The sequence below is a fragment of the Lepidothrix coronata genome, unplaced genomic scaffold, assembly GCF_001604755.1.
Source record: "Lepidothrix coronata isolate B3197 unplaced genomic scaffold, Lepidothrix_coronata-1.0 Scaffold343, whole genome shotgun sequence".
Lineage (NCBI taxonomy): Eukaryota > Metazoa > Chordata > Aves > Passeriformes > Pipridae > Lepidothrix > Lepidothrix coronata.
This window is the reverse complement of record NW_016690523.1, coordinates 33,664-57,755: the sequence shown is the minus strand read 5'-3', so window position 1 is coordinate 57,755 and position 24,092 is coordinate 33,664. Positions and strand designations below refer to the sequence as shown.

Sequence of the window (24,092 nt, the reverse complement as noted above, 5' to 3'; positions counted from 1 at the left end):
GGTTATCAGGGACAACACTCCAATGATATTGTTACGTAAAGCTTTTCTTTTGGAAATATTTCCGCGTTTGGAATGTGTAAACCTGGTGCTAAAAAAGGAACTGGAATGGTTGCTGTGGTCCTGATGCCTTTAAATATTTAAATTAGTTATGGATGGTGGCATGGAGAGCATATTTGTGGTTAAAGATGGCTCCATGTGAGAATCACAGAATGGTTTGGGTTGGAGGGAACCTTACAGATTCAGGAACTCCAAACCCCCATGGGCAGGGACACCTCCCACTAGACCAGGTTGAGAAGCTTGCAAGGGTTTCAGAAAAGCACCAGAATTGAAGGTGATGTGGAGCAGCAGGAAAAGGGTCAGAAATGGAAAGAGGATGTTTACTAAACACAAGTGCAAAATGCTACACTTAGGGAAAAAAATAAAATGTACTAAATGACCTCCTGAGGGCCTTTCCAGTCTTTCCTCTCCCTGGTTCTGTCACCCAACATCCTGCTGGTACCAGGAAATTGGATGGAAATGCCCCAGGAGTTCCCATTTTTCATAAAACTTCCTACTCCCCTAAAAACACTGCAGTATTTGTGAGAGTGTGAAGGTCTCCAAGGCAGAGGGAGCAGCCACCTCCTGTAACAGTGGGAATTTGCATTCCCTGTGACCAGTCAGGGCTCCCTGCCCACTGCAGCAAGGACTGCACCACAGGCTGGGATAAGGAGTGAAATGTCTCTGTTCTGAAATGCATCTGAACCCTGAGAGTCACTGAGAGCGGTGGGAGGTCTCAGCTTTTCCATTTTCACGGGTGGACACCCCGGGTGACTGCACAGGGGAGCGTGTACTGTAACACAAACCACAGCTACCATGTGTAAAGGGTTCTCATGAAAACCAGAACTCGCTGATGTGCTGATAACCAGTTACTTTTACTAAAGCTCTGAAAAAACGTCATGTGCTGATGAGAGAGCCCTCCAAAAACTATAAAACTCTAAAAAACCCTCACAGAACTCTTTGCTAAGTCATGTTCTTTGGGAGGTTTCACGTGTGCCTGAAACACCAACCTGCTCACCCTGCACAGGGTAAGGACTCCTGTGCTCACGGTTTTCATCACACACCGATGGCTCTTCACACTGCTTTTCAGGCCTGGCCTGTGATGATTGTCCTTACTGTTGTTGATAGAGTTATTTGGAAGAAATTCCTCCCTGTGAGGGTGGGGAGGCCCTGGCACAGGTTGCCCAGAGAAGTTGGGGCTGCTCCTGCATCCCTGGAAGTGTCCAAGGCCAGGTTGGAGCAACCTGGGCTAGTGGAAGGTGTCCCTGCCCATGGCAGAGGGTGAGACTGGATGAGCTTTAATGTCCCTCCCACCCGAGCCATCCTATGATTCCATGATTCCACTCTTTGGTTGGGTTTTTAAGACTGCATAACAAAGGAATAGGAACCTGAATTCTGAAATTCTGCTCAGATCAGTCATAGAACCCTTTGAAAAGGTCACAACCACTCCCTGACTCTGAATGGGGAAAGAAATTCTTCCCTGACTTATTGGTGTTTGGTGGGACTTAAATCGCACAGTTCATTTTAGGATTTGAATGGTTTGGGTGAAGCAGGGACAAAGATTGTGGTGGTTATTTTCCACCAAAGTGTTTTGGAACTGCAGCACTGAGACTGAAAAAGGGAATATAAGAAAAAACAAGTTTTGATATATTTTGCCTTCATCCTTTTGCAAAGGCAGCTCTATACTCAAAGCAGTCCCTTACCTCTCGCTCCCTCCTAAGCTGATCTGTCACAGATTTTTGGGATGCCAACCCATTTCCGTGCCCTGGATCCAGGTCACTAAAACTTCTTCAAATTCTAACAGATTCTGACTAATAGTTCTTATTCAAAAGAAGAGGAACCACCAAACAGACTGAGACATGAACAACTGTTGTCAACAACTCATCCCATAAAATGAGCCACATAATGGCATTAATGCAGGAATAATTTAACTCACTGTATCACCTACAGAAAGGCTGGGTAGAAGGTACCTTAGATGTTTTATTCAAAGTAACTGTGAAATAAAAAAGGGATTAAAATAAAAGCACTCTTTAACTACCTGCCTGAGGGCTGCGTTGAACCAGCCCCTTTATAACATTACAGCCCCTCGGGTTACTGAAAACAAGTGGAGGAAAAGCTGTTCTCAGGCTGTGGGTTAACAGCTCACCAGACGCCCTTTTTTAAGCCCTGTAATGCACCAAACCCCCAAAACCACGGTGCTGTGATAAACTCACCAGCCTCACACATGCCAGCGTTCTGCAGGTAAGTCCGGCACCGCTCCTTGTGCTCCTCCAGCGAGCTCCTCTGCTTGTAGCTCCTGCCACAAAACTCACATTTGTATGGCTTCTCCACTGGAAAAAAAATAAATAACAACTTCATTAAAATAACTACAAGAGACCATTAAAACACCCCCTCCTGACGTTCAGCACGTGGTTACCAACAGCCTATGTTCAGCTCATGGAGAATGCTCGAAATTCCTGCTGAGTTTAATCATCACAAATTTAGGGTGAAACCACCAGATACACGGAGTTCCTCCTCATACCCTAAGCTCTAAGAAGAGGACCATACCCTAAGAAGAGGATTTAAATAAGAACACTGTTCCCAGGGCCCTGTAACTGCTTTCCTTGGAGTAGCTTCCCTAGGGAAGGCTGACAGTACCGCTGCCAAACCAGGACTGCCACAGCCCTGAGTGCCTGACCTGGGTCCTGCCTGTACAGAATTCTTCAAGGATTTCATTAAACTGATTTCGTTTCCAAAGGCATTTGTTGTAGAGGGAATGATGTTCCTAATTCATTTAAACTAAAGCAAACTAAAAGTTTGAAACTCAAGATCCCCACGCGGCCTTTCCTGGTGCCTCATACACAAGGACTGGAAGTGCTTCCTAAATTATCTCAGTACTGGTTTGGGAACAGACATCCTCTAAAATTAGATAGTAGGAAAAATTCTTCCCTGTGAGGGTGGTGAGGCCCTGACACAGGTTGCCCAGAGCAGCTGTGGCTGCTCCATCCCTGGGAGTGTCCAAGGCCAGGTTTTAGCATTGTGCTGGTGGGGGACAGTCACCACCACTCTGCTGGTCTTGATTAAATCAGAATCTCATTTATCCGTGGCAGATAAGCTCATTTTTGACTTTGATTCTTTGTGAGGTTGAACTTTTTTTCTGTGCAGTGCAGTGCAGAGATAACATCTGTCATTTAGAATCAATTTTTTTTTTCTGGGCCCTTGTAGAACACAGGATATACACAAATCCAAGGGCAAGCACAACCTGGCTCTGGCAGAACTGGGGGAACTAAGACCAATTTTTTACCTGGCTAGTTATTCAAGTCACATCAGCTCTGTGCCTCCATTTCCCCATCTGTAAAATGGACAGAACACCCTACCAGGCTGGAGAAGAACCATCTGTGAGCATGTTAAGAGATTCAGATGAAAGGCACTAGACCACAGAGAGGTGTCAATTGGCAATAGAGTCATTCTGTCCAGGATTGTGCTCCTGGAGTTTTCCTCACAGCTCAGGATGGGATGGGAGGAAACCCCAGCAAAGCACGTCTCACACTCTCCTGGAGTTCAGAGCTTGCTGGCAAAGCCAGCTCTGCTCATCTGAAAATGAGGTGGCGAGCTGGTGATGGGTCAAAGGCTGGACTCATGACCTGGGATTGGACTCTTCTGACCTAACTGATTCTGTGAAAATCCCACGGAGGTGTTTGTGCAAGGAGGTTTGTGGGCTGTGACACGTGTTCCCCCGCACTAAGAGCAGAGCCTGAGTGTGTTCCACGAGCACGGGGAGTGGTCCCTGCTCTGTGGGGGCTCTCGAGCAGGCTGAGCAAACCTCGCTGACTGACTCTTGCACCCCGAGTGTCCCAGTGACACACACCTGAACCACGTGAGGTGCCTGTGAAGTCACTTACCAGAATGTGTCCTTAAGTGACCCGTAAGCGCATCCCTCCTCTGGCAGGCATAACTGCACAGGTGGCACTTAAAAGGTTTTTCCCCTGTGTGTAGTTTAATGTGGCGGAGGAGGTTTCCCTTCTGAGTAAAGGAAGCTCCGCACTGATTACACTGGAATGGCCGTTCACCTTAAAATGACATACAGAAAAGGACATTTAATGGTTACGTGGGTATCAGGTCGCCCTCTGCCTTTTTGGAAGAGGAAAGAATGAGATACTGGATCGACTTCTTTCTATAGAAACACACAGAGTGGGATTTCAGTGGGAGGGAGGCGCAGCTCTGGTGTCAGAGCTGCTCGTAGCATATGTACGACTATGGAAAGCACTGCACAGTTCTGCCATGGAAAGAAGTGCTCTGGAGGAGGCTGATTCCAACAAGCCAGCAATTTTTAGAAGAAAAAAAAAAAAAAAGCCTTATCTTACTGCAGGTTGAAACTTAAGATGCTCATTGGTTTGTTGCCCGAGTACAGCACAGAGAGAAGTACATACACAGGCTGGAAATGGCAGCACAAAACCAAACTAACTCGTGCTTTGTGCCTGAAATACTGACATCACATAGTGCCTTTCATCCAAAATTCTTAAAATGCCTCACGAAAATGCTTTCAATAACATTCAATCCTGATGAGAAGAAGGGTGGGTAAAGTGAGGCACAGAACAGTGGGTAACTTGCTGGAGATCACACGTGGCGTCCAGGACAGAACAAGGAAAGCCTGGTTTTGGGATCCTTTTTTAAAATGAGTAGTCTGAATTAAAAATCATCATCCTGTCAGTACCCAGCTCTTACAAGAACAACAGAGGGATATTTACCAGTGTGGCTACGCTTATGAACCATCAAGACATTGAGGCTAATGCAGGCTAATCCACAGATATCACAAGTCATCTTCCCACTAGCTGGCCTGACGTGGTCATAGGAACCCGAGTGTCTCTCCAGTTTAATGCTCTCATACTCGTTATATTCTCTGGGATAGGCGTAAGGCAGCTCAGATTCCTCCGGGTTTTCCATAGGCTCGGAATTTAAAGCACTCTCCTCTCTCTCACTGTATTCACCCTTCACTTTAATCACATCATCTGCAGGTAAAACAAAGCACAGGAGTGAAAAGATGCTCATCTTGTGCGCAGCGAAGAACCTTAGGAAAAAAAAGAACAAAAAATTATATAAAATGACATTATGCATTTCCTAAAACTGTTACTGAAACCCCAAAGATGAAGAAATTAAACTGGTCATGGACACTTAGTGAGATAACCCTTAAAAACATTGACCTGCCTGATGGATAATTTCTTTTTACAGATTATGAAAGCATAATACAGTACAAACTCCTCCTGAAATTACAGGGAACTAGTCAGGATTCAAAAGAAAACACTTGTTCACATCACTCACAATTATTATTTCTATAGAAATCAGCATCTCAGTCTGCTCCTGTGAACTGGAAATACAGAAAGACACAAATTAAAAAGGATAATTACATCTTGTAACTTTTATCTTCCTGTGGAATCTCTGGTGCTTGGAACACTCCTACGAAATATGTCTGAGCGGTGTAAGACTCCCAGTGCTCCCATGGCATAGATTCTCCTCAGTTAAACCTAATCAATAATCTCAATTTCCCCTTGCAAATCACAGTTTTTATCCACAGCTCTCAGACGTGTGAGGAGCAGTCGACAATCCCGATTTACTGTGTGAGTAAAACTAGCAGAGGCAGGGGAAGGATTTCCTGATAAATAAATGTATCCCAGAAAAATCAAAAGATTTGTCCAAAGTCCTACTGCGAGGGTGTGGCAAAGAACCCGAAGCCTCCTGAAGATCAGCATTCATGGCCTTCAAACAGGTCCCTGGGCCTGTCTCCAGGTCTGGAGGAATCCAGAGGCATTGCCTAAATGAATGCAGCTCCATGACAAAGGCGGATGTAGCAAGTAGCTAATGATTTACTAACAATGTGAAAACATAAGCAAATGGGTCACACTGTATAAACAGCTGGTGATTCCCAACTTGTGGTGCTGCATTTCCTTTCCACTGTTAACTCCAGCTCTTCCACTAAAACCCTCAGTGATTGCCAGGATGGCTTTTTTCTGCTTAAAGCTGGCTGAGAAATTTGGGGCTGTTCAGCCTGGAGAAGAGAAGGTTGTGTGGAGACCTCAGAGCACCTTCCAGTGTCTGGAGGGGCCATAGGGGAGTTGGAGAGGGATTCTGCATCAGGAACTGGGGTGACAGGATAATGGCTTCACACTGAAAGATGGGAAATTTAGGTTGGATATAGGGAAGAAATTCCTCCTCATGCAGGTGGGGAGGCCCTGGCACAGGTTGCCCAGAGAAGCTGGGGCTGCCCCAGCCCTGAAAGTGTCCAAGGCCAGGTTGGATAGGACTTGGAGCAACCTGGGCTAGTGGAAGGTGTCCCTGCTCATGGCAGGGGGTGGGACTGGGTGGGCTTTAAGGTCTCTCCCTTCCCAAAGCGTTCCATGATTTTCTGACAGAGACAGACCACGGCTGAAACTCCAGTTGTGCCTCAAGCTCCCCAGTGAAGACAAGCCCCGCGAGATGCACCACGTGGCTTCCTGTTTGAGAGTCTTGTTCTCTGGCCACCTGCTCCTCCCTGCAGCCCAGGGTTAGACAGTTCAATCTGGCACTGAACCACTCGTCCTTTCTCCCAAGTACAGAACACAAACTGCTGAATATGTATTAGCTCTGGTTCTGAGTAATAAACCACATCAAATACCAAGAACAAACAATGGGTGGCAGCGAAAATGAGGTGGCGACATAAAAGCAGAGCTGAAAAAGAAAGATCTGGCAACCCCAACTTCCATGAAATCAAAATTTTCAACTATATTTCAGTGAGAAGATCGCTCCTCCGTCCTAAATTATTCACTAAGCCCAGCCAAACTGTCTGAGTTGAGGCAGAGGGAAAAGGTGGGTGATGATTCCTTCATCCCACACAAGATTCTGTGGTAGTGTGGAAAACTCCAAGATCCCTCTTGTGCTCTCTCTGGATGAGGATATCCACAGAAGGATGGGGTTTCCCCCCATATTGTGTGTTTTTATCCCTCTGTCCTAGACAATGCTTAGAGGTTGGTGGTGGGACTGGCTGCCCTGGTCCCTGATGAGCTCACAGGGGTTTGGGTGTTTGCTCAGAGGGTCACAGAGAGCTCCAAATTCACACAAAATGAGCTGGTTTTCTCCATGGATTCTTCAACACCAGCTCTGCTTCACATCCCATGAATTCCTGCTTCCTCTGCAGGTGCCTTCTGCTGCCAACTTCATGTCTGAGGCTGCGAGGGCGATCCTGCTATCAAGATTCCTTCAGAATTAGTTTATACATCCATTTCCATCACTCCAAGGAAAAATGATTGCCAGTTGCTGACAGCAGCTTTCAGCACAGTTTCTTTTCCAGAAAAAAAAAAAAAAAGTGCTTTTTTGATGGGCTGGTTGGTTGTTTTTTTCCCCCTCAAAGGGAGGCAGTTCCAAAATAATTTGCTACATCCTGCCCAGCGCGGTAAAAGGAAGTACCCGGTGCAGCTGCACCTTGTTGGTACTTTCAGACGCAATTTCAATTCCCACTTTCTACCCAACGTCTCACCTTTCGCCCGCGGCGCACGCGGCTCTTTGGCCGTGAAGGCCACGCCGTGACCTCCAGCAGAGGCTTCTGCACCATTTCCTGCTGTTTCCCACCACGGTTCCTGGCTCAGCTCCAGAGCTGTGCCGGGGTTGGTGTGGCACCGCACGGTTTGGGACCCCCCTGGCATGTCCTGGCTGGGCAAACCATCCCATGAGGAAAATAATCACCTCTGACGTTTCCATGCTGCACCTCAGGCTGGTGTTTCCTTGTAGTAAGAGAGAAGGGTGCCCCTGAGCTCTCACCGAGGGTTTTCCACCCCTACATCCCCCCAAAAAAATGTCACCATCGCTCCGGCTGTCCACGACATCCCACCAGAGCTTGAGCGCTTTCATACAGACATTACAAGCACCTCAACAGAAAAATTCACTTTCTGATGGCTGAGAACAGCAGAAGCTACAAGGGAAGAGGTTGTTTTCAAGCAAATCTATGTTAGGAGGGTTGGAAATTTTCACCTGGTATGGTTTAGAGGCTGCTGTGCCTCCCTGAGAGCCACACAGGAGACAGCTTTGGTGAAAAACAGTCTGAGGAAAAAATGGCTCAGTGCAAGTCAGACTAAAATTAACCAGGTGGTCTCAGAGTCTGGAAGCATCAAATTCCTTTTTCAGCCCTGACTTTTGCTCTGCCCTGGCACGCACAGTGAGATCAGGAGATTGGCAGCTCTGTGGAAGGTTTGTATCCGTCACTTAAAAATCATATCAACCTATTTTAATCAGACCAGGGAGTTTCCAGGTTGGTCCACCTTAATCAAGAGGAAGGTGAACGTGACTTCATGCAGAAAAGGGAAATTTAACTGAGGAAAAACACAATTATCCCTAAAAGCACTAACCAAGTTCCCACAGTGGAAATAAAGAAGTGCTGTCATCTCTTCTATCAGGAAAGTAAAGAGGTTGTAAGAGAAACAACCCACCCGTGGTGTCCAAGCCAGGGAACTATTTTTCTTGAGGCGGTTCATGGAGTTAATATACACTGAGAAAAAAAAAACCTGCAGCTTTTACACAACAAAGTACTGGTGTGATGCGTTAAGGCTGATGCACATGGTTTCATTTCCTGGGGAGATGATTACAAGATGAAAGACATACTCCAGAGTAATATTTTTGTTTCACCTGAAACACTGTAAAAACAATGGGTTCTGGAAAAAATCCAAAATAAAGCTGCGGTGGCAACTTCAGACTGAGTCACCACCCAAACAGTGCTTGTGTGTGCTCTGTAAAATCAGAGAATCACCCAGGGTTTGGCTTGGAAGGACATTAAAGCTCTTCCAGTCCCACCCCCTGCCATGGGCAGGGACACCTTCCACTGTCCCAGGTTGCTCCAAGCCCATCCAACCTGGCCTTAGAACACTTCCAGGGCTGGGGCAGCCACAGCTTCTCTGGGTAACCTGTGCCAGGGCCTCCCCACTCTCACAGGAAGGAATTTCTTCCCTGTATCCAACCTAAATTTCCTCTCTTTCCATGTGAAGCCATTCCCCCTTGTCCTGTCACCCTGGTTCCTGATAAACAGTCCCTCTCTGGCTTCCTTGTGGGCCCTTCAGATCCTGGAAGGTGCTGTGAGGTCTCCACACAACCTCCTCTTCTCCAGGCTGAAAATGCAGGAATAAAAAAAGTCAAGAGCAACAAATAATTAGAACAAGGTGGAGGGTTTCTTAATCTTGGCTGTTTTCTCTAGGAGGAGGTTTCAGAAGGAAAATCCCCCAATTCCTCCATTTAATCCAAGACTTTGGCATCAAATACAGAGAAGGGAAGGTAAATTTTGTCCTGTTGTTGAGCAAAGTTTACCAGGAGCTTTAGGAAAAGCACAAGGAATAAAACCCAGAAGCCATTAAAGACAACGCAGGAAAGGGTGATGTAGCTCAAGTGTTTTACAAGGAGTGGGGTCATAATCGTGAAATCCTCAGCACATGCAAAAAGTCAACTGGGTAACAAAGAAACTTAATCATCTTAATGTGGCATTTTAATGATGCTGCTGATTTGCTGTGCCAATTCAGAGATAATGAGCCCCTAATGCTACAGATGTTCAGCCAGACTAAAGGAAAAAAAAAAAAAAAAAAGGAAAAAGAAAAGCTTTTCTTGTCTGCCATTTCCTAACTATCCAATTAAACAAATTGTGAAAGCATATAAATAGTTTACCAGGTTTTGACAGCTGTTAATGGGATTCAGATGCCGGGGAACAAGAAGGGAGTCAATACGGTGCATATTGGAGGGTTCTTGTGACTACCTGGGTTTGACAGGTATTAACTGATGATTCATCTCCACAGAACCCCACAGACACACACCAGGGCTGCTCCCCTCCCAGGAGGAGAGATCCCTGTACCTGAACCGGCCTGAGACAGAGCAGACAAGTGCTGAGGCTGAAAGAGCCAGCAGAGTTTCCAAATTCAAGGCAGAATCCCCGGGGTTTGTGACAAACACCTCAGGGATGGAATCAACATCCTGGGAGGAAAGAGACACGTCAGGAATTCAAAACTCCCATATTCCTTAGTGAATAAAGAGAGGAGTACATCCCATAAAACTATAAACTGGGGAGGGAGGGGGAAGTAATCAAAAATGCAATGCTATACCTAAGTTTCTTTCCTTAAACAACAGGAAGCAAACAATTCCATGTGTGTATTGAAAATCTGGAGACTGTAAGTACTGGGGAATTATAAAGTGTGAAGTGACACAGTAGCAACCTGAGGGTTTTTATTAATTGAGGCAACACAGTCAGAGATAAGGCAACTTTTCTCCCTGTTTTTCTTCTACCCCACTGCAGATATCCATCTGGGGAAGGCAAAGGAGCTCAAGCCTTTTTGGCCCACCCTGGCTTTGTTTCTCCTCTGACTCCAGCACTCAGCTGCCTTTTTCCCAACAGTTTTTATGAGATCATTGTTTGCCAACAAAGGAAGGAGCAATCACCTCTCAGCAGTATCAACTTCCAGCCAGACAGCAGAGACAACAACCCCAACGAGGATGTGGTGACAATAAACACCCTGGCAGGGTGTGAACCTGGACCTGTCCCACTCCTTGGGTCTCTTTTTGTGTCACTACAGGCCAAAGCAGCAACAAAAATCCCGAATTTTGCATTTATGACTTGGATATGTTGGCTTTGAGTTTATTTTATCCTTGTGCCTCTTAGTATTTTCTTAGCCCTGTTGGTTCAATACCCATTTTTGCACGAAACACAAGTATTTATTTTGCTCAGATGCTGCATAAAGCAGAGGTGAGTGGTAATTCCTGAACGACCCCGTGCAAAAGGCACCCGGGGGAAATTTGACTTCTAAAAAACAGGAGAGAAACTTCCACCGTTCCTCTTTGTGGAGCGAGGGCTTGGTGGTAAGGAACCTCCTCGGTTTTACTGCGACTTGAAACAAAAATAGGAACAGATCGAATGGAAATGCAGCCCCGAGAATTGGAAAGAAAATAAGAAAAAAAAAAAATAAAAAATCAGCCAGGCGTCGTTTTCCAGGCGCTCAGATGTGTATTTTCTACTTCATTAATACCAGCGTCTCTCCATCATTAAAGCACAGTGTCATTTATCCAGTTGTACAATTAATTGCAAAATAACCCCCACCAAACAACACACGTCGTTTCCAAGCTCGTGTGAGTCAGAAAACTTGAATTATGCAACTGATTCTTACAGCATCTTATTTAATACAAGGATTTTTCTTATCAAGATGACTATTCCTGTGTAAATCTATAATTTTGCACCCTTTTATTGCCAATTTCTTAATGCTCTAGTGGTTTTTCGGGGTTTTCATTCTAAAGGTTTCCAAAATGCGTCCCAGTTGTACCAACAAAAATAGGGATAAAGGAGAAATGTTGCCCAAAGCTGAGCATTCCCAAAGTTGGAGCTGAACAGGACAAACTGCACAGCCACTAGGCCGTGGTTTAGGGAAAGAAAGGGAATTTAACACATTTAAATGCACTACAAACAGAATTTGGGGGAGCAGAGTGGGATTCCCTGGGACAACAGGACTGGGGCTGGAAAACTTACAGTTAGTGCTATGCTGAAACTACTCAGGGATTTTATTTTTTCTCTTTAATTCTTCAAAGTGTGACTAATTTGCTGGTTTTCCTCAATTTTCTACACCCCCAGTGCTGGATGGGAGCACAGAGGGAATGTCATCCCACATCCCTGCAGGCCCCAGGTTTTTTCCAGCGCTTGTCCCGGGCGAAATTTGTTTTATTTATGACACCTGTTAACGTTATCCTTTCAGATATGAACACCTTCAAAGCCTCCCTCTTAAAAAATAGCACAGAAAGAGATGAAACTGTGTGAGCTCTTCCCTTCCCTTCCCGTTATGATAAGATTGCCCAGAGAAAACAGTGCTAAAATTACAATTCCTGAAGTCCAGCAGGGCTGATACAATCACAACCGTTAAATCAGACTCCAATGAGACAGTTAATCAGAGAACATCTGGACCCAACAGTCAGACTGAGAGAGGCCACATGTTAAATTCAGATAATCGCTGGTATTACTTATATCAAGGGACCAATCACTAATGTGACCACTCAGGCACGGTCGACTCTGGTCAACTGAGCTTCAAATGAACTTCAAACCTGAGAAATTCAAAGTATGGTTTCGTTTAACCTCTGTAAATTCACCTCCCAAAACTCTTCCTGACAATGCAATATATTCTTGTAAGAAAAACGTCCTATGGAGAGAAAATGTAACAGTACGAAGAACACTGAAATCTGTGCTAAGTGTCCAAGGAATTTTACCACTTACAGGCTGAAGGCAGGGGCTTGGTTCAGATGTTCTCAAAATCCTTGAAAGTGCACTGATTTGATTCAACCATAAAAAAATTCTAGTAGTAAATAATCCTGACTTGAATTTCAGACTAAACCTACGTTCTCTCCTAACTGAGGTTCTCGTAATTAAATGCTCGCAGTTTCCTTTTAGCCTCGTCTTTCAGAGGGGCGGATGCACCTGCTCTGTGTTCCCTTGGTGACACTGAGCCTACAGCTCCTCCAGCCTAAATGATCCCGGGATTCTGTGACTCGGACCTGTACAACAAACTCAGTGAGGATTTGGCAGCTCAGGGTTATCACCTGCCGGCCCGGGAGCACCTGCAGCTCCCAGAGCAGCTCCTGGAGGTGGAGCTCCTGCACCAGGAGAGGAGCGTGGCTGGAATGCTCACTCGGTGGGTGAGTGCAGCCACGGGAATACAGGGAATGGAGCCCTGAATTAACAAACTTCCCAACGCTCCTGCAGAGCAGGAGAAGGAACTGAAGCAGGAACAAGAGCTGGAGTTCTGGAATGCAGCGTGGTGGGAGATGGCACCGAGGAATCGCAGGGAAAACAGGCATAGAGCACACTTCTCAGGGAAAAGTCAGCAGCAAGGCACAAGATCCCTCAATTCCAACAACTCAGGGAACTATTTGTGGCATTTTAGCAAAGTTCTGACTCCTGTGGATTTATTTCTGCTTCGTGATCCCTTTCCAGCAGGACAGAGTAAACCTGTCCCTTAAAATCATATTTTGTGCCAAATGAAGAGCCTGGTTTGGGGGCAAAACATGACTCACCTCCACTAACTGATTTCCTTTCCACTGACCTGTATTTCTAAAAATGGATCATTTTCTACAACAACATGTGATTCGACTTCCCAGGGCCGTTTTCTTCATCTTCACTTATTTCCTGCTGGGGAGGTGGGGAGGGACCACACAACTCACCTACCTTGGACTAGATTTTACTTAGACGTCAAAGGAATAAATATTTCTCTCACTGGTAATTTCAGGGAATTATTTTGTACGAATCCAAGATACACACAGAACAAGGGAAGAAAAATGAAGTTATAAAAGTTATGGGAAGGAGCCCATCATCTATGGAATAACACTGAGCATCCAATCCTCCTTCCAGCCCTTGTCCTGCCTGAGAGCTTCCACTGCCAGTCGGGATATCTCAAAAGCAAATTCTATTTTCTAATCACTATAATGGGTTAGTTAGACTAAGAAAGAGCTGCACTTCCTGATTCTGTCCGTGCAATGAGGGTATCCAGGTGTCTGTGTCAGCCCTGGGGGCTCAGGATAGGCCAGGCTATGTCAATCATTTCCAGGCTGTGGTGACACCACCAGCCCGTTGATGTCACCGAGCGTGCCTGGCAGCATTCCTGCCACTGACAGTGCAGTCGGAAGAGCTCAAACACAGCCAGAAGGATCGTTTGGTGATAAGGAAAACACACCTTTCAGCCCCGGCAGAGCCCCCAGAGCAGCGGCCTGACCCGTTCGGCACAGACTCCCTGCTGGTTTAACACCACAGAAATCCCCTCGCAGCCAACTTCTGCTGATGTTGTGAGATAACCCCGAGTCCCATGAGCGCCGGGGCTCGGGCTGGGCTTGGGAGATGTAATACTGTGATAAAAAACGGCACTTCCTTTCCAGGCAGATAAGTGCGTGTGCTTGCAGCACCGCTGGAGCCCGAGCGGGGCTCTGCCACCTCTCCTGCCTCATCCAGCCTTTCAACCGCCCCCCTCCCACACCTCAGAGCAGCACCAATTAACATCCATAAACCGCAAACGTGCCTTTTATCTCTTCTTGGTTCACAACCATGAAAGCTCGCTGACATTCATAACACCCCAAAAAGTTGTCTGCCTCAACAGCTGAGGGAGTTAAGACATAATTAAACATTCGTGCTCTATCACACTCGACTGTGACTCCCAGAGGAAAGAGCGTGGCCTTTTTTAATTTAATTTTTAAATTAAAGACGTGTCAACTTTGGCCACCAAAGGTGACAGTGTTGGGGGCACATAGGGAAACAGGGGAAATCAAGTGCTTCCCCCCCTCTGTCTCATTGCTTGTCTCTGTTCAGACCAGACACAGGAAGCACCATGGGAACGGTGTATTTTTATGGTTGCAGGCGAGCGTACACCATGTGCACCACAGCGTGCAGCTTCCAGTCCCTTGAGGCAAGAACAGGGGGTTTTGTTTCTTTTTTTTTTTTCCCCTTCTTCCCCATCAAGCTTTTAATTACCATTTTACCGTAGCCTTCTGCCTAATTGTTTGCCTGATACTCAGCCATCATCATCATCCTGGAAGCCCTTTGAACTGGGGGGTGGAATAGGACAGGTTGAGTGTTTTCCTGGAATGGCTTCTCACCTGTGTCAGGTACCTCACAGGCATCTCACCTGGGATAATGAGCAACATCAGCTGGTGTTTGCACGTGCTCAGAGAAGTACAAATAGGGAACTCTTTGCTGAAAAAGTCAATTTTTTTCATGCTAAATGAGCACCAGTGATGTTGTTTCGGCCCTGTACATTAATTCAGTGCTTTTATGAACTCTCTGTAGGTTTTTAAAACGATCCCAGCAGCACTTTCAGCATAAAAGGCTCCACCAACCGAAGTCAGACAACATCTAGACTTGAGCAGGCTCCAATCTCTCCTCAAAGCCTCAGAATAAATCCCCACAACTTACTCATGCAAGAGTCACAAAAACGTGCAGCCCAAGAAACTGGAAGATTCCTACTCGGTACTGATGGCTGACGAGACACGGAAAACCCAGACATGGTTGTGCTGGAGAAAAACACGTTACAGACACACCAGGCAGTGGAAAGCAGGTTATCAGAGGCCTGATCTCTCTCCATGAGTCAGTGGCCTCACATTCCCATGATGGCCTCGAGCAGATGGAACAAAGCCCGGGGGCTGGGATGGTGTGGGGGTTCAGGAGGGAAGGAGGAGAGGGTTGTGTGTCCCAGGCTGCCATCAGCCAGGACCTGGGAAGGTGCTGGAGTGGAGTCACTGGCTCACAGGAGTGATAAACAATTATGAGAACCACATAAACATTTTTCATTATTTCTCTTTAGATTTGGTGTGTAAGGAGGAGATTAGTGAGCACCTCAATGTGCCAAATAGCTTTTTTTTTTTTTTTTCTAGACCAGACAGACTTTTCAGGTGTGGGCAGGACATAATCCTTTTCCCAAAAGCCAGCACTGATACCAATGATGTTTCTAGTCTGTGGAGAACACTATGAATTTGTTTTTACCAGGGTTAGTGATTCCCAAAAGATAACCCTCCCACCAGGGCAGCACTGTCAGAATGTGGTTTCATTTATAGAAGTCAGACAGTAGTTACTCACTCACGAGGACTGCTCAGGACTAACAGAGCTGCTGCTGTTTTACAGAGGGCACAACATTAAAGCTGAGATTATTTGTGAATTCTAGTCTCCAACAGCAACTGAACTGGTATCGTTGGGAGGAAATTTAAATGCACCTACTGCTGCTTGCAGGGCCCAGAGTACCAGCACAAGGTGCTTAAATATTTAAGATTTATTGTGCTTCCGGTATCAGAATGACTGTAGAGAACAGCCTGTGAAGCACTGAAGCAAACACAATGTACATTTTATCTTGTGCCATTTTACACTGAGATGCTGTAGGTACCTTTTTAGTGCATTTGAACCAGCCTCCTCCTTGCAATCATGGCTTTACTCCTTGAGAATCCAGGGATAGGGCACTGTGGGACTGGAGGTTTATACTCTCTTTATAATGAATGAGCTCTAAGGGTGAGGGAGGCTGGTGGAGGGGGATGATGTTTTATTGATATTTATAGCATTGCCTTTGAGATGTAAATTTTCTGTATTTGCATTCCAGAGCAAATTGTAAAGAGACTTTTAGAGATCAGCAACAACATAAAAAATGAATGGTGTGTAAGAGCAGCACTGATACAAACACCCTCTCACAAGTGTCTGGGTTGTCCCTGATTTAAATGTGTGGAAAATAGGGCAAGAAATGGTGCAGAAGGCACAGGGCAGCCAAGGAACAGGAAAAGGACTCTCTTCATGCCATGACACTGCCTACAAGTGGTAGGGACATGGCTCCTGGAATGGGAAGGTGGGGAGAAGCTACAGCAATTCCTCTCAGATGGTCAGTACTGAGGGATTTGGGAAAGAACCCCTGTCCTGGCTCCCTGCACCCACAGCTCAGTGAGCAGAAGTGAAGGGCTGAGACACTGGGAAAGAAGAGGGAGAAGTGAGTTAGTGTGAGTGGAAACAGTGCAAGGGATGGACAAACAGCTGGAACGTGGCTGTGAATATTTTATGTGCTGGGGGATCTGGGAGATCAGCTGCCCTGGGTGTGGAAAGGGTTCAAGTCTTCCATATTCTACTGATAAAAGCATCAAACTTCTCTCTTTAGTGTAAGTGGAGCAGAACTCACCTGCCCAAGGCAGGTTCTACATCACAGAGATCTCTACTGAGCTACTCTGCACTGCCTACAGTCAGCTGCTCTGGGGACATGAGGCTTTTCATCCTGGTTTGGTCTGAAAACTCTGTGATGCCTCCATCAAGTGTCCAGAAAGGGCAGACACAGTACAGTCCCAGACACACCAGTACAGTCCCAGACACACCAGTACAGTCCCAGACACACCAGTACAGTCCCAGACACGAGTGCTGTAGATTACCTGAGTGAGATGAATGTCACCTCCTCATGGACTCTTCAGCTCGTGCATCACTCCCTCGAGTGTTTTACGTTGGTTTGTAATTTGTTAATCAATAGAAAAAGCTTAGTTCTTTAATAATGCAAAAGTTTAACCTCTGCCAGAGTATCACATTTATGTTAGAGGGAACAACCAAAGCCACTTGTGCAACCAAAGCACACAACTCTTTAGTGATTTACTTGCTTCACGTGATACATAAACTCTACCTCGAACTCCCACCCCAAGCCACAGTTTGTCTGCACTGCCATGGACCCGGGGCATGGAATGGCACCGTGGAACTGGTCACACCATGTCTGCCCTCCCCTGCATCCTCCACCAGCACATTCCTCCCAGAGGCTGAGGCCTGGCAAAGATGAACATGCTCAGCTCACTGGCAGCACTGGTTGTTACTGCTGTGATTTCAGTTTAGGAGCTTCTACAGCGCAGAAGAAACTCCAAGTCTCTTCCTCTACATCTGTGTCATACCAACATATAAAACCCCAGACTCTGAGGGCTGTAAGATTGCCAAGTCCAGGAGCTGCTTCTGCTGTCTTTTATCTATAAATGAGGAGGCCCTGCTGGTTTTTGAAGACAGTACATATTGTTCTACTATTTTATTCATCCCTGTGTGTTCCCTCAGAACTGCAGGAAGGGTTTACTGTTCAAATTCAATAATAAACATGGTAAACTCACCAGCCTCCTCTTCATCAACAGTTTACAGCACAGCTTTAAATTTAACAGGGTTGGGCTATCCTGTGAATGAACTAACTTGTTCTTTCTTTAAAAAAAAAAAGATAAATCACCAAATTGCTTTTCAGGTATGAAAGTACTTAACAGCATTAATAAAAACTGCAGCCCTAAGACAGGATTTGTCCATGCAAACGGCCCTTAGGAATGTTACCACACACATTAAAGGCTCACCAGATGCACTTGCCTTTTTATCTTCCCATCCATATTTCATAGATCCTGTAAAACTGACCTTGGTAAAATGCACGTGAGGTTCCCTGATGGAGAACAGTTGCTCCTCCTCAGAGCATGTTGAAATGCTCCAAGCGAGTTGTGTTATTATTCCTTTTACAGACGTGATCTCACAGCACAATCAGATGAACAGAAAGACAAAACATAACTATTATTTTTCAGAATTCCAACTCCACTTTACCTCCTGCTTCTTCATTAGACTGATTGTGTTCCTTCATGTCTTCCACATTATCCATGCTTTCCATTTCCTGGGATTTGTTCGGATTACAGTCTGTCAAATCCTCTTGTTCTTGTGAAAAAAACCAAGAAAACAATAACTACTTATGCTCCAAGAATATTTCCAGGTGATTCCCTCAAAGCACCTGCACCCTCCCAGTGCTGCTGACAGTGCCCACGATGTTATTCCTATGGGTGCATTACTTGCAGTCTGGGGGAATGATTTTGTTCCCAAAGTCCCACATAAACTCTCACACCTTGAGCTCATTTTCAACTCATTTTCAGAGGTTTGAATTTTGGTTAGCAAGAAAGTGAAGCACTTCTCCAGCTCACTCAGGAGGTTTGTTTTTATATTTTCAGAAATGCAGTCAACCAGGAGAATCACATTATTCTTGCTTCCCTAATCAAAACTTCCAGCTTTCTCCTGAAAACATTTTCTTTCCTTCTATACAGTATTTTTTTCCACTTTACTGTCATTTTACAATGTACATTGAACTTCCACAGTTTTATTTCAAGTCTAGAATTTACTTTTTTGTCTTAAGTGCCCATCTTTGTATTTGTGACTGTGTTATTCAGGGTCCTGGGAACCTGAACAAGCTGCAATTCTTATATTTTTCCCCATAAAATTGCCAAGAGAGGGTGGAAGAACATAACTGAACAGCACAGTACCTGCAGCCACGGGCTGTTCCTGAGGGTTACTGAGGTCCATCCCGGGCTGTGAATCTGCAAAAGACAGAAAATAAGCTTTAAGTGTCTAATGTTTAGGACAGTTCGTGACACAGTTGGTATAATCTTTTAAATTACCATTTTCTTGGCTGAAAGCAAAATTGAAAAAGCAGGATTTCAAATAAATAAATACCAAATTAGTGTTTTGTTTCACTGTACAACACCTCTATATCCTGAGCACTGGCCTGTGCCCAGAAGAGGGATTAAGTATGATTTTTCTAACTTCAAAAAGTTACAGAGCAGAGTAACTTGTGCTTTCGATTTCCTCCTTGCTCACTCTGTGAGCACAGCACAGCGGTGGTAACTCTGTAGGAAGGGAATTTCTCCAAAGCACAAAGATGCTTCGCATTCCTTTCCCAAAACAAAGGGAAACCCCTGTTATCTCCACAAGATCTACTCGGTTTTCGTGGGAATGCAAGCCTAATTCCCGTTGAGAAATTCCGATAGGGATCAAATGCCAGGCATTTTAAAAATACCTCAGAGGACTACCCCTGTGGCCTGGTTTCCCAGAGGGCTGAGGGCTCAGCAGGGCTCTGCAGCCAGCACAGGCTGCAGGTATTCCCATCTCCCACCCCAGTGCCCTAATTTAGGCTGGGGAGTTGAACAGGAGCTGTCCTGTAACATCTCCACTCAAGGCCTCACTGCCTCGAGATTTCATCGGTATGAGCTTGATTTTCTTAACAGACTCACGGCTACCTGCTTCCTGCCTCCTTTCTTTCCTCTAGCTGTGCCTCCTCTTTATCTTTTACACGCTAGAAAAATCTTCTGTCATCTTTGTACCCATCAAACAATAGCTCCTGGACTGGGAAAATTCCTTCCTGGCAGTTACATAACAGAACCACCCAGGCAGTGGGCATGAGGTGTTAACCACGGGTGACATTTACCCCACCATTATCTGTCTTTACCTCCTCTGCTTATGGAACATTTCTGTGGTCTCTGCAACGTCAGAATATAAAGCTCTGGCAGCTCTACAGCCAAGCAGCCTGGTGTCAGATGAGGCTCTCCAAAAACTGCATGAGTGGAGGGTGGGCTGATGCGTGCAACACAATGAAGGCTTTTCGCTGAATTAAATGACCGAGAGATCAAATATTTACCAAACATGTGTTTTTAAACAAATAAAGAGGATCAAGGGACTCCATAGTTACAGCCCTTAGTTTCTCTGATTCATTCCCTCACGGCAGGAAGAGCGAGGTGCAAAGAAGAAAACGGACCAATTTATACAGCAAATAATGATGAGGAAACATCACTAAATTCCAGGACAGGAACAAACTTCTCTCTACTGTTGATTTTCACTTTACACTGCAATAATAGCCCAGAGAAGCTGGGGCTGCCCCAGCCCTGGAAGTGTCCAAGGCCAGGTTGGATGGGGCTTGGAGCAACCTGGGCTAGTGGAAGGTGTCCCTGCCCATGCCAGGGAGTGGAACAGAACGAGCTTTAAAGGTCCCTCTCAAACCAAACCGTGCCATGATTCTGTGAATATAAACACTTAAATTACATAGACTCTTGTAATTGCACACATAATTAAGCTTTGGGCAAGACAATGAAATCCCCATTATTCTGCAGCACTTGATTTCAGTTTTAATTGCATTCAGAAAGACTGGGCAGTTGCCCAATTTCAGTGCTGAGGGTCAAAGCCCCAGGATGGAGCCCCAAGGCGCTGGTGTGGCTTGGAGCCTCGGCAGCAATTCTGCCTTCTCCTGCTCTCCTGGGAGGTCTTGGAAGGAAGAACTGGAACCCCTACCTGGATGCTGCAACTCCAGTAATTCTGCACATATTCCTGGATAGCTTTATCTTTTCAGGAACCATTGGATTCCCTGGATATTCCCTGCAGGTACAGGGTGACTTGCTAGAGAATGGCGCTGTCAGAGCCCAGCGAGAGCTGGGTAGGACCTGCTCACCCTCCTTGGACCCCCATCTCCCCCCGGGATTTATTCCTACTTTGTTGGGCAAAACATGTTCTTGCCCAAGATGGGCAGGACAATCCTTCAGAAGAGATAAGAACAACAGACACACCATAGAATGTTTCTCATCTTGGTTGAGAAACATCCCAGTCTTTGTCTCTCTTTCAAGCCTCCAACCTCCCCTCACCAGCACCCGGTTACTTTACTTTACAATACCAACCTCCAGCACCTTCTTACAGCCCTACTGGTCCCTTAACATTTAACCTCAGGTCCCTTTCCCGAGTGTTTTAAGCCAGAGAGGAAGGCCTAGAAGATTCCTGATCCTGTACCAACAAGACCGTTTTTCCACCCGAGGTTCAGAAGAGCACGAGGCAGGAAATCACTTACAGAGCACGCTCGTCTTCCCAAGCTTCAAAGAGCTCCAGTGGCTGGGGTGCATGGGAAGGGGACGCCCGTCCCTCTGCGCTGCAGCCGAGGCACAGAGTTCTTCACAAAGCAGAAGTAAAATTCGTGTGCTTTCGAAACCAATCCTTGGCCATCCTGTGTTCTACGCCAATGGCCACAGGGAGCCAGAATATTCAAATAGCTTGCTAAAAAAAGAGCTATGATGGCATTTTAATGTGTGACACTGATCATGCTTTCTCCTGGTGTCTGACCAGAACAGCCTCCCTGAATTTTAACTGCCCTAAAATGGGTATTTTTCAAATAAACGGTAATATTAACACCCTTCTAATCCTCAGTACAGCTGTAGCCAACAGAGGTATGTCTGGAGTTATTATAATTTTACCTGTTTGTCCCCAGAGTGAAACCAGAAATCTGCCTTTTTCCTGCCAGCTGCAATTTTCAACCCAACAGCACAGGGAAGGGGACAAGCTTTTAAGTCCCATCTGCCCTTAGTCCTTCCATCACAGCATGTGGAGCAAACACAGCCACTTTCCTTGTCTTTGCAGCATTTTAAGAGGCACAAACAAACCATAAATAAAACACTACTTACACCACTCAGCCTCTTTCACCCCAATGTGTTTTTCACCTCCAACCTGCATTGGGCCATTAAGGAGAGAAATTCCAGCTGATTTCCCCACTGAATATCCTTGTCCAGCATCCACATTCTCCATGGCTTTCTGAAGAAGGCACCTGGACCAAACAAACTCTTTGTGGGGTCTCTAATACTTTGCTGCTCTTAAGCACCATGCAGTGTGTGAAGTGACACTCATACTGTAGCATGTGACCTTCTAAACCCAGCAGAATAATTCAGTGATTCAACACAGAATATCCCAAACTATAGAATATCCTGAGTTGGAAGAGACACATTAGGATCATCAAAGTCCAGCCCTTGATCCAACAGGTCGATCCCAGCCCAGCACCTGGAGCTGACAGCAGGGCAGTTCTTCTGATAGTCACAAAACCAAACCAGTCATGGAGAGAGAGAACCAAGTTAACGACAAATTTTGGCTCCAACATCTACTCTGGCCAGGGCCCATCTCCCGCTCCATGACCACACTGAGCCTCCTCACACTGGGCATGGAAAATCCAGGAGAGCAGGGTTACCCCTCTGTCCTCAGAGGCAGATTCCCTGCTGATCCCAGAGGAACCGAGATTTTACCAAGACCCACAGAAACACTCTTGGCAGTGACTGTATCCAGGGATAGCACCTACTTCATCCCCATTGTAACAACCTCGGGCACATTAAGGAATCCTCACCCTCCTCACGCACAGAACCGAAACCTGAAGGATTATTTCCACGTTCACTTGGACACACGAGAAACAAGAAAGCCAAAAAAGAGACTTCTTGGATAACCTCAGTTGTAGTGAGACATTATTTTCTAATCGCAGACTATTCCCACCTACTTCACAAGTTTTCTCTCCCAAAAAGACAGTGATCCAGACTCCATCAAGAAAACAAGGCTCCATTTTTAAGTGCTAAGCTGCCCCCAAATCCATTCTTTCAAAACATTAGTTACTCTTTCAAGCAGTGATAGTCTCAATTCAGTCAGATTCAATGAGTGATTATTTACATACAGTTAGAAAGCCTTTAGCAAAGGAAAATGCATTTTTAAATAGGCAACTGCAGCTAACTTCAAATAAGCAAACTCCTCAAGTCATTGAGACAGAGCAGAATCTAAACTCTAGCCCTTGAAGCACCGAGTTGCAGTAAGAATCTCCACCTCTGAAATAAGAAACCAATTGATGCTTTGCAAGGCTTCTTTGCCAGGTTTGTTAAAAACACAAGAAATGAGTTGATTTGCTTCAAAAGGGAATCATTCTACACCCCAAGCTTAACTCCCAGCTTGGTTTTTGCTGGCTCTGAAAATCACGGGCACATTTTACAAGTGAAAAGAAACCAACACACCCTTGAATTCGTTAAAACACCAGAATAGGACCAGCAGATAAAGCGGGCCCTAAACCCCGGCTTTACTACACGCGCCGTGGTGTCTCTGAAATTAAACAGAGAGGGGTCAAGCAGCCCCGCTCGTTTCCTGCTCAGTCGCTACACGCGATTCCATTTCTCCTCCGGAGCCCGCGATCTGCTCGCAGCAAGCGCCGAAGAAGCGGCTGGAGGTGCCCGGGGCGGTGGAGCCGCTGCGGGGCCCCGGGGTCCGGGAGGGAAGAGCAGGGGGGGGTCGTTTCTCACCTTCCATGCTCCGGCCGCGGGTCCCGGCTCCACCTGCCCGCCCGGGCTCGGCGCTGCCGGCGGGGAGCACCGGCCTCGCCTCCCGCCCCGCTCCGTGACATCCGGCCCGGGCTCGGCGGGCGGAGAGCGGCGCCGGGCGGCGGGGACGGCACCGAGCGGCACCGGGACGGCACCGAGCGGCACCGGGACACCGGCCCTGGAGCTGCTGCCGCCGCCGGGCTCCAGCCCCTCGGGGTGCGGGGGGCTGAGGGCGCAGCGCCTGCTTTGGGGGGCTGGGGCAGCCCCCAGACACTTTGGTAGGGCAAAGAGCATCAGAGCCCGCCGAGCGCGCCCTGCGTGCCCTCAGACATCTCAGGCTGTACGGTAAAGTTAAATGACTAAGAGTGAATAAACCCGAGGTTCACTCGGCTGTTTTTCTTAACAGAACAGCGTTGTTATTTAGCAGAGAATCGAAGTACAAAGATCTTTAATAAAATAAAGCAAGCACGAATTTCAAGGTCCTGGGGAATTGTTAAATGATGATTTTTGTGCATCTAGCACAAAATCCTGAAAGAGGCTCACTGCACACTGGGCCTGGAGAGGGCTTTGAGTGACCTGACCTGGTGCAGGATGTCCCTGCTGTGGCAGAGGGTGGCACCAGGTGACATTTACAGGTCCCTTCCAACCTAAACCCAGTTAATGCAGTGGCAAATGAAATC

General features: G+C 46.3%; 1 protein-coding gene across 5 annotated transcripts in view; it reads right to left on the bottom strand.

The window, feature by feature from the left end:
• The window catches only part of IKZF3 (IKAROS family zinc finger 3), a 35,400-nt gene that overhangs the window by 8,341 nt on the left and 2,967 nt on the right, over positions 1-24,092 (bottom strand). For 2 of the 5 annotated variants that reach the window (XM_017838496.1, XM_017838497.1), the window contains exons 5-9: positions 18,805-18,858; positions 18,101-18,208; positions 4,764-5,024; positions 3,918-4,085; positions 2,250-2,366 (exon numbers count right to left, since the gene is read on the bottom strand). In XM_017838496.1, the coding sequence (XP_017693985.1) occupies positions 2,250-2,366; positions 3,918-4,085; positions 4,764-5,024; positions 18,101-18,208; positions 18,805-18,844 (694 nt within the window). In that variant the 5' untranslated portion in view covers positions 18,845-18,858. Of the gene's footprint in view, positions 1-2,249; positions 2,367-3,917; positions 4,086-4,763; positions 5,025-5,334; positions 5,381-18,100; positions 18,211-18,804; positions 18,859-23,394; positions 23,440-24,092 lie in introns of those variants that run through there. The other 3 variants (XM_017838495.1, XM_017838498.1, XM_017838499.1) reach the window with 3 other exon arrangements.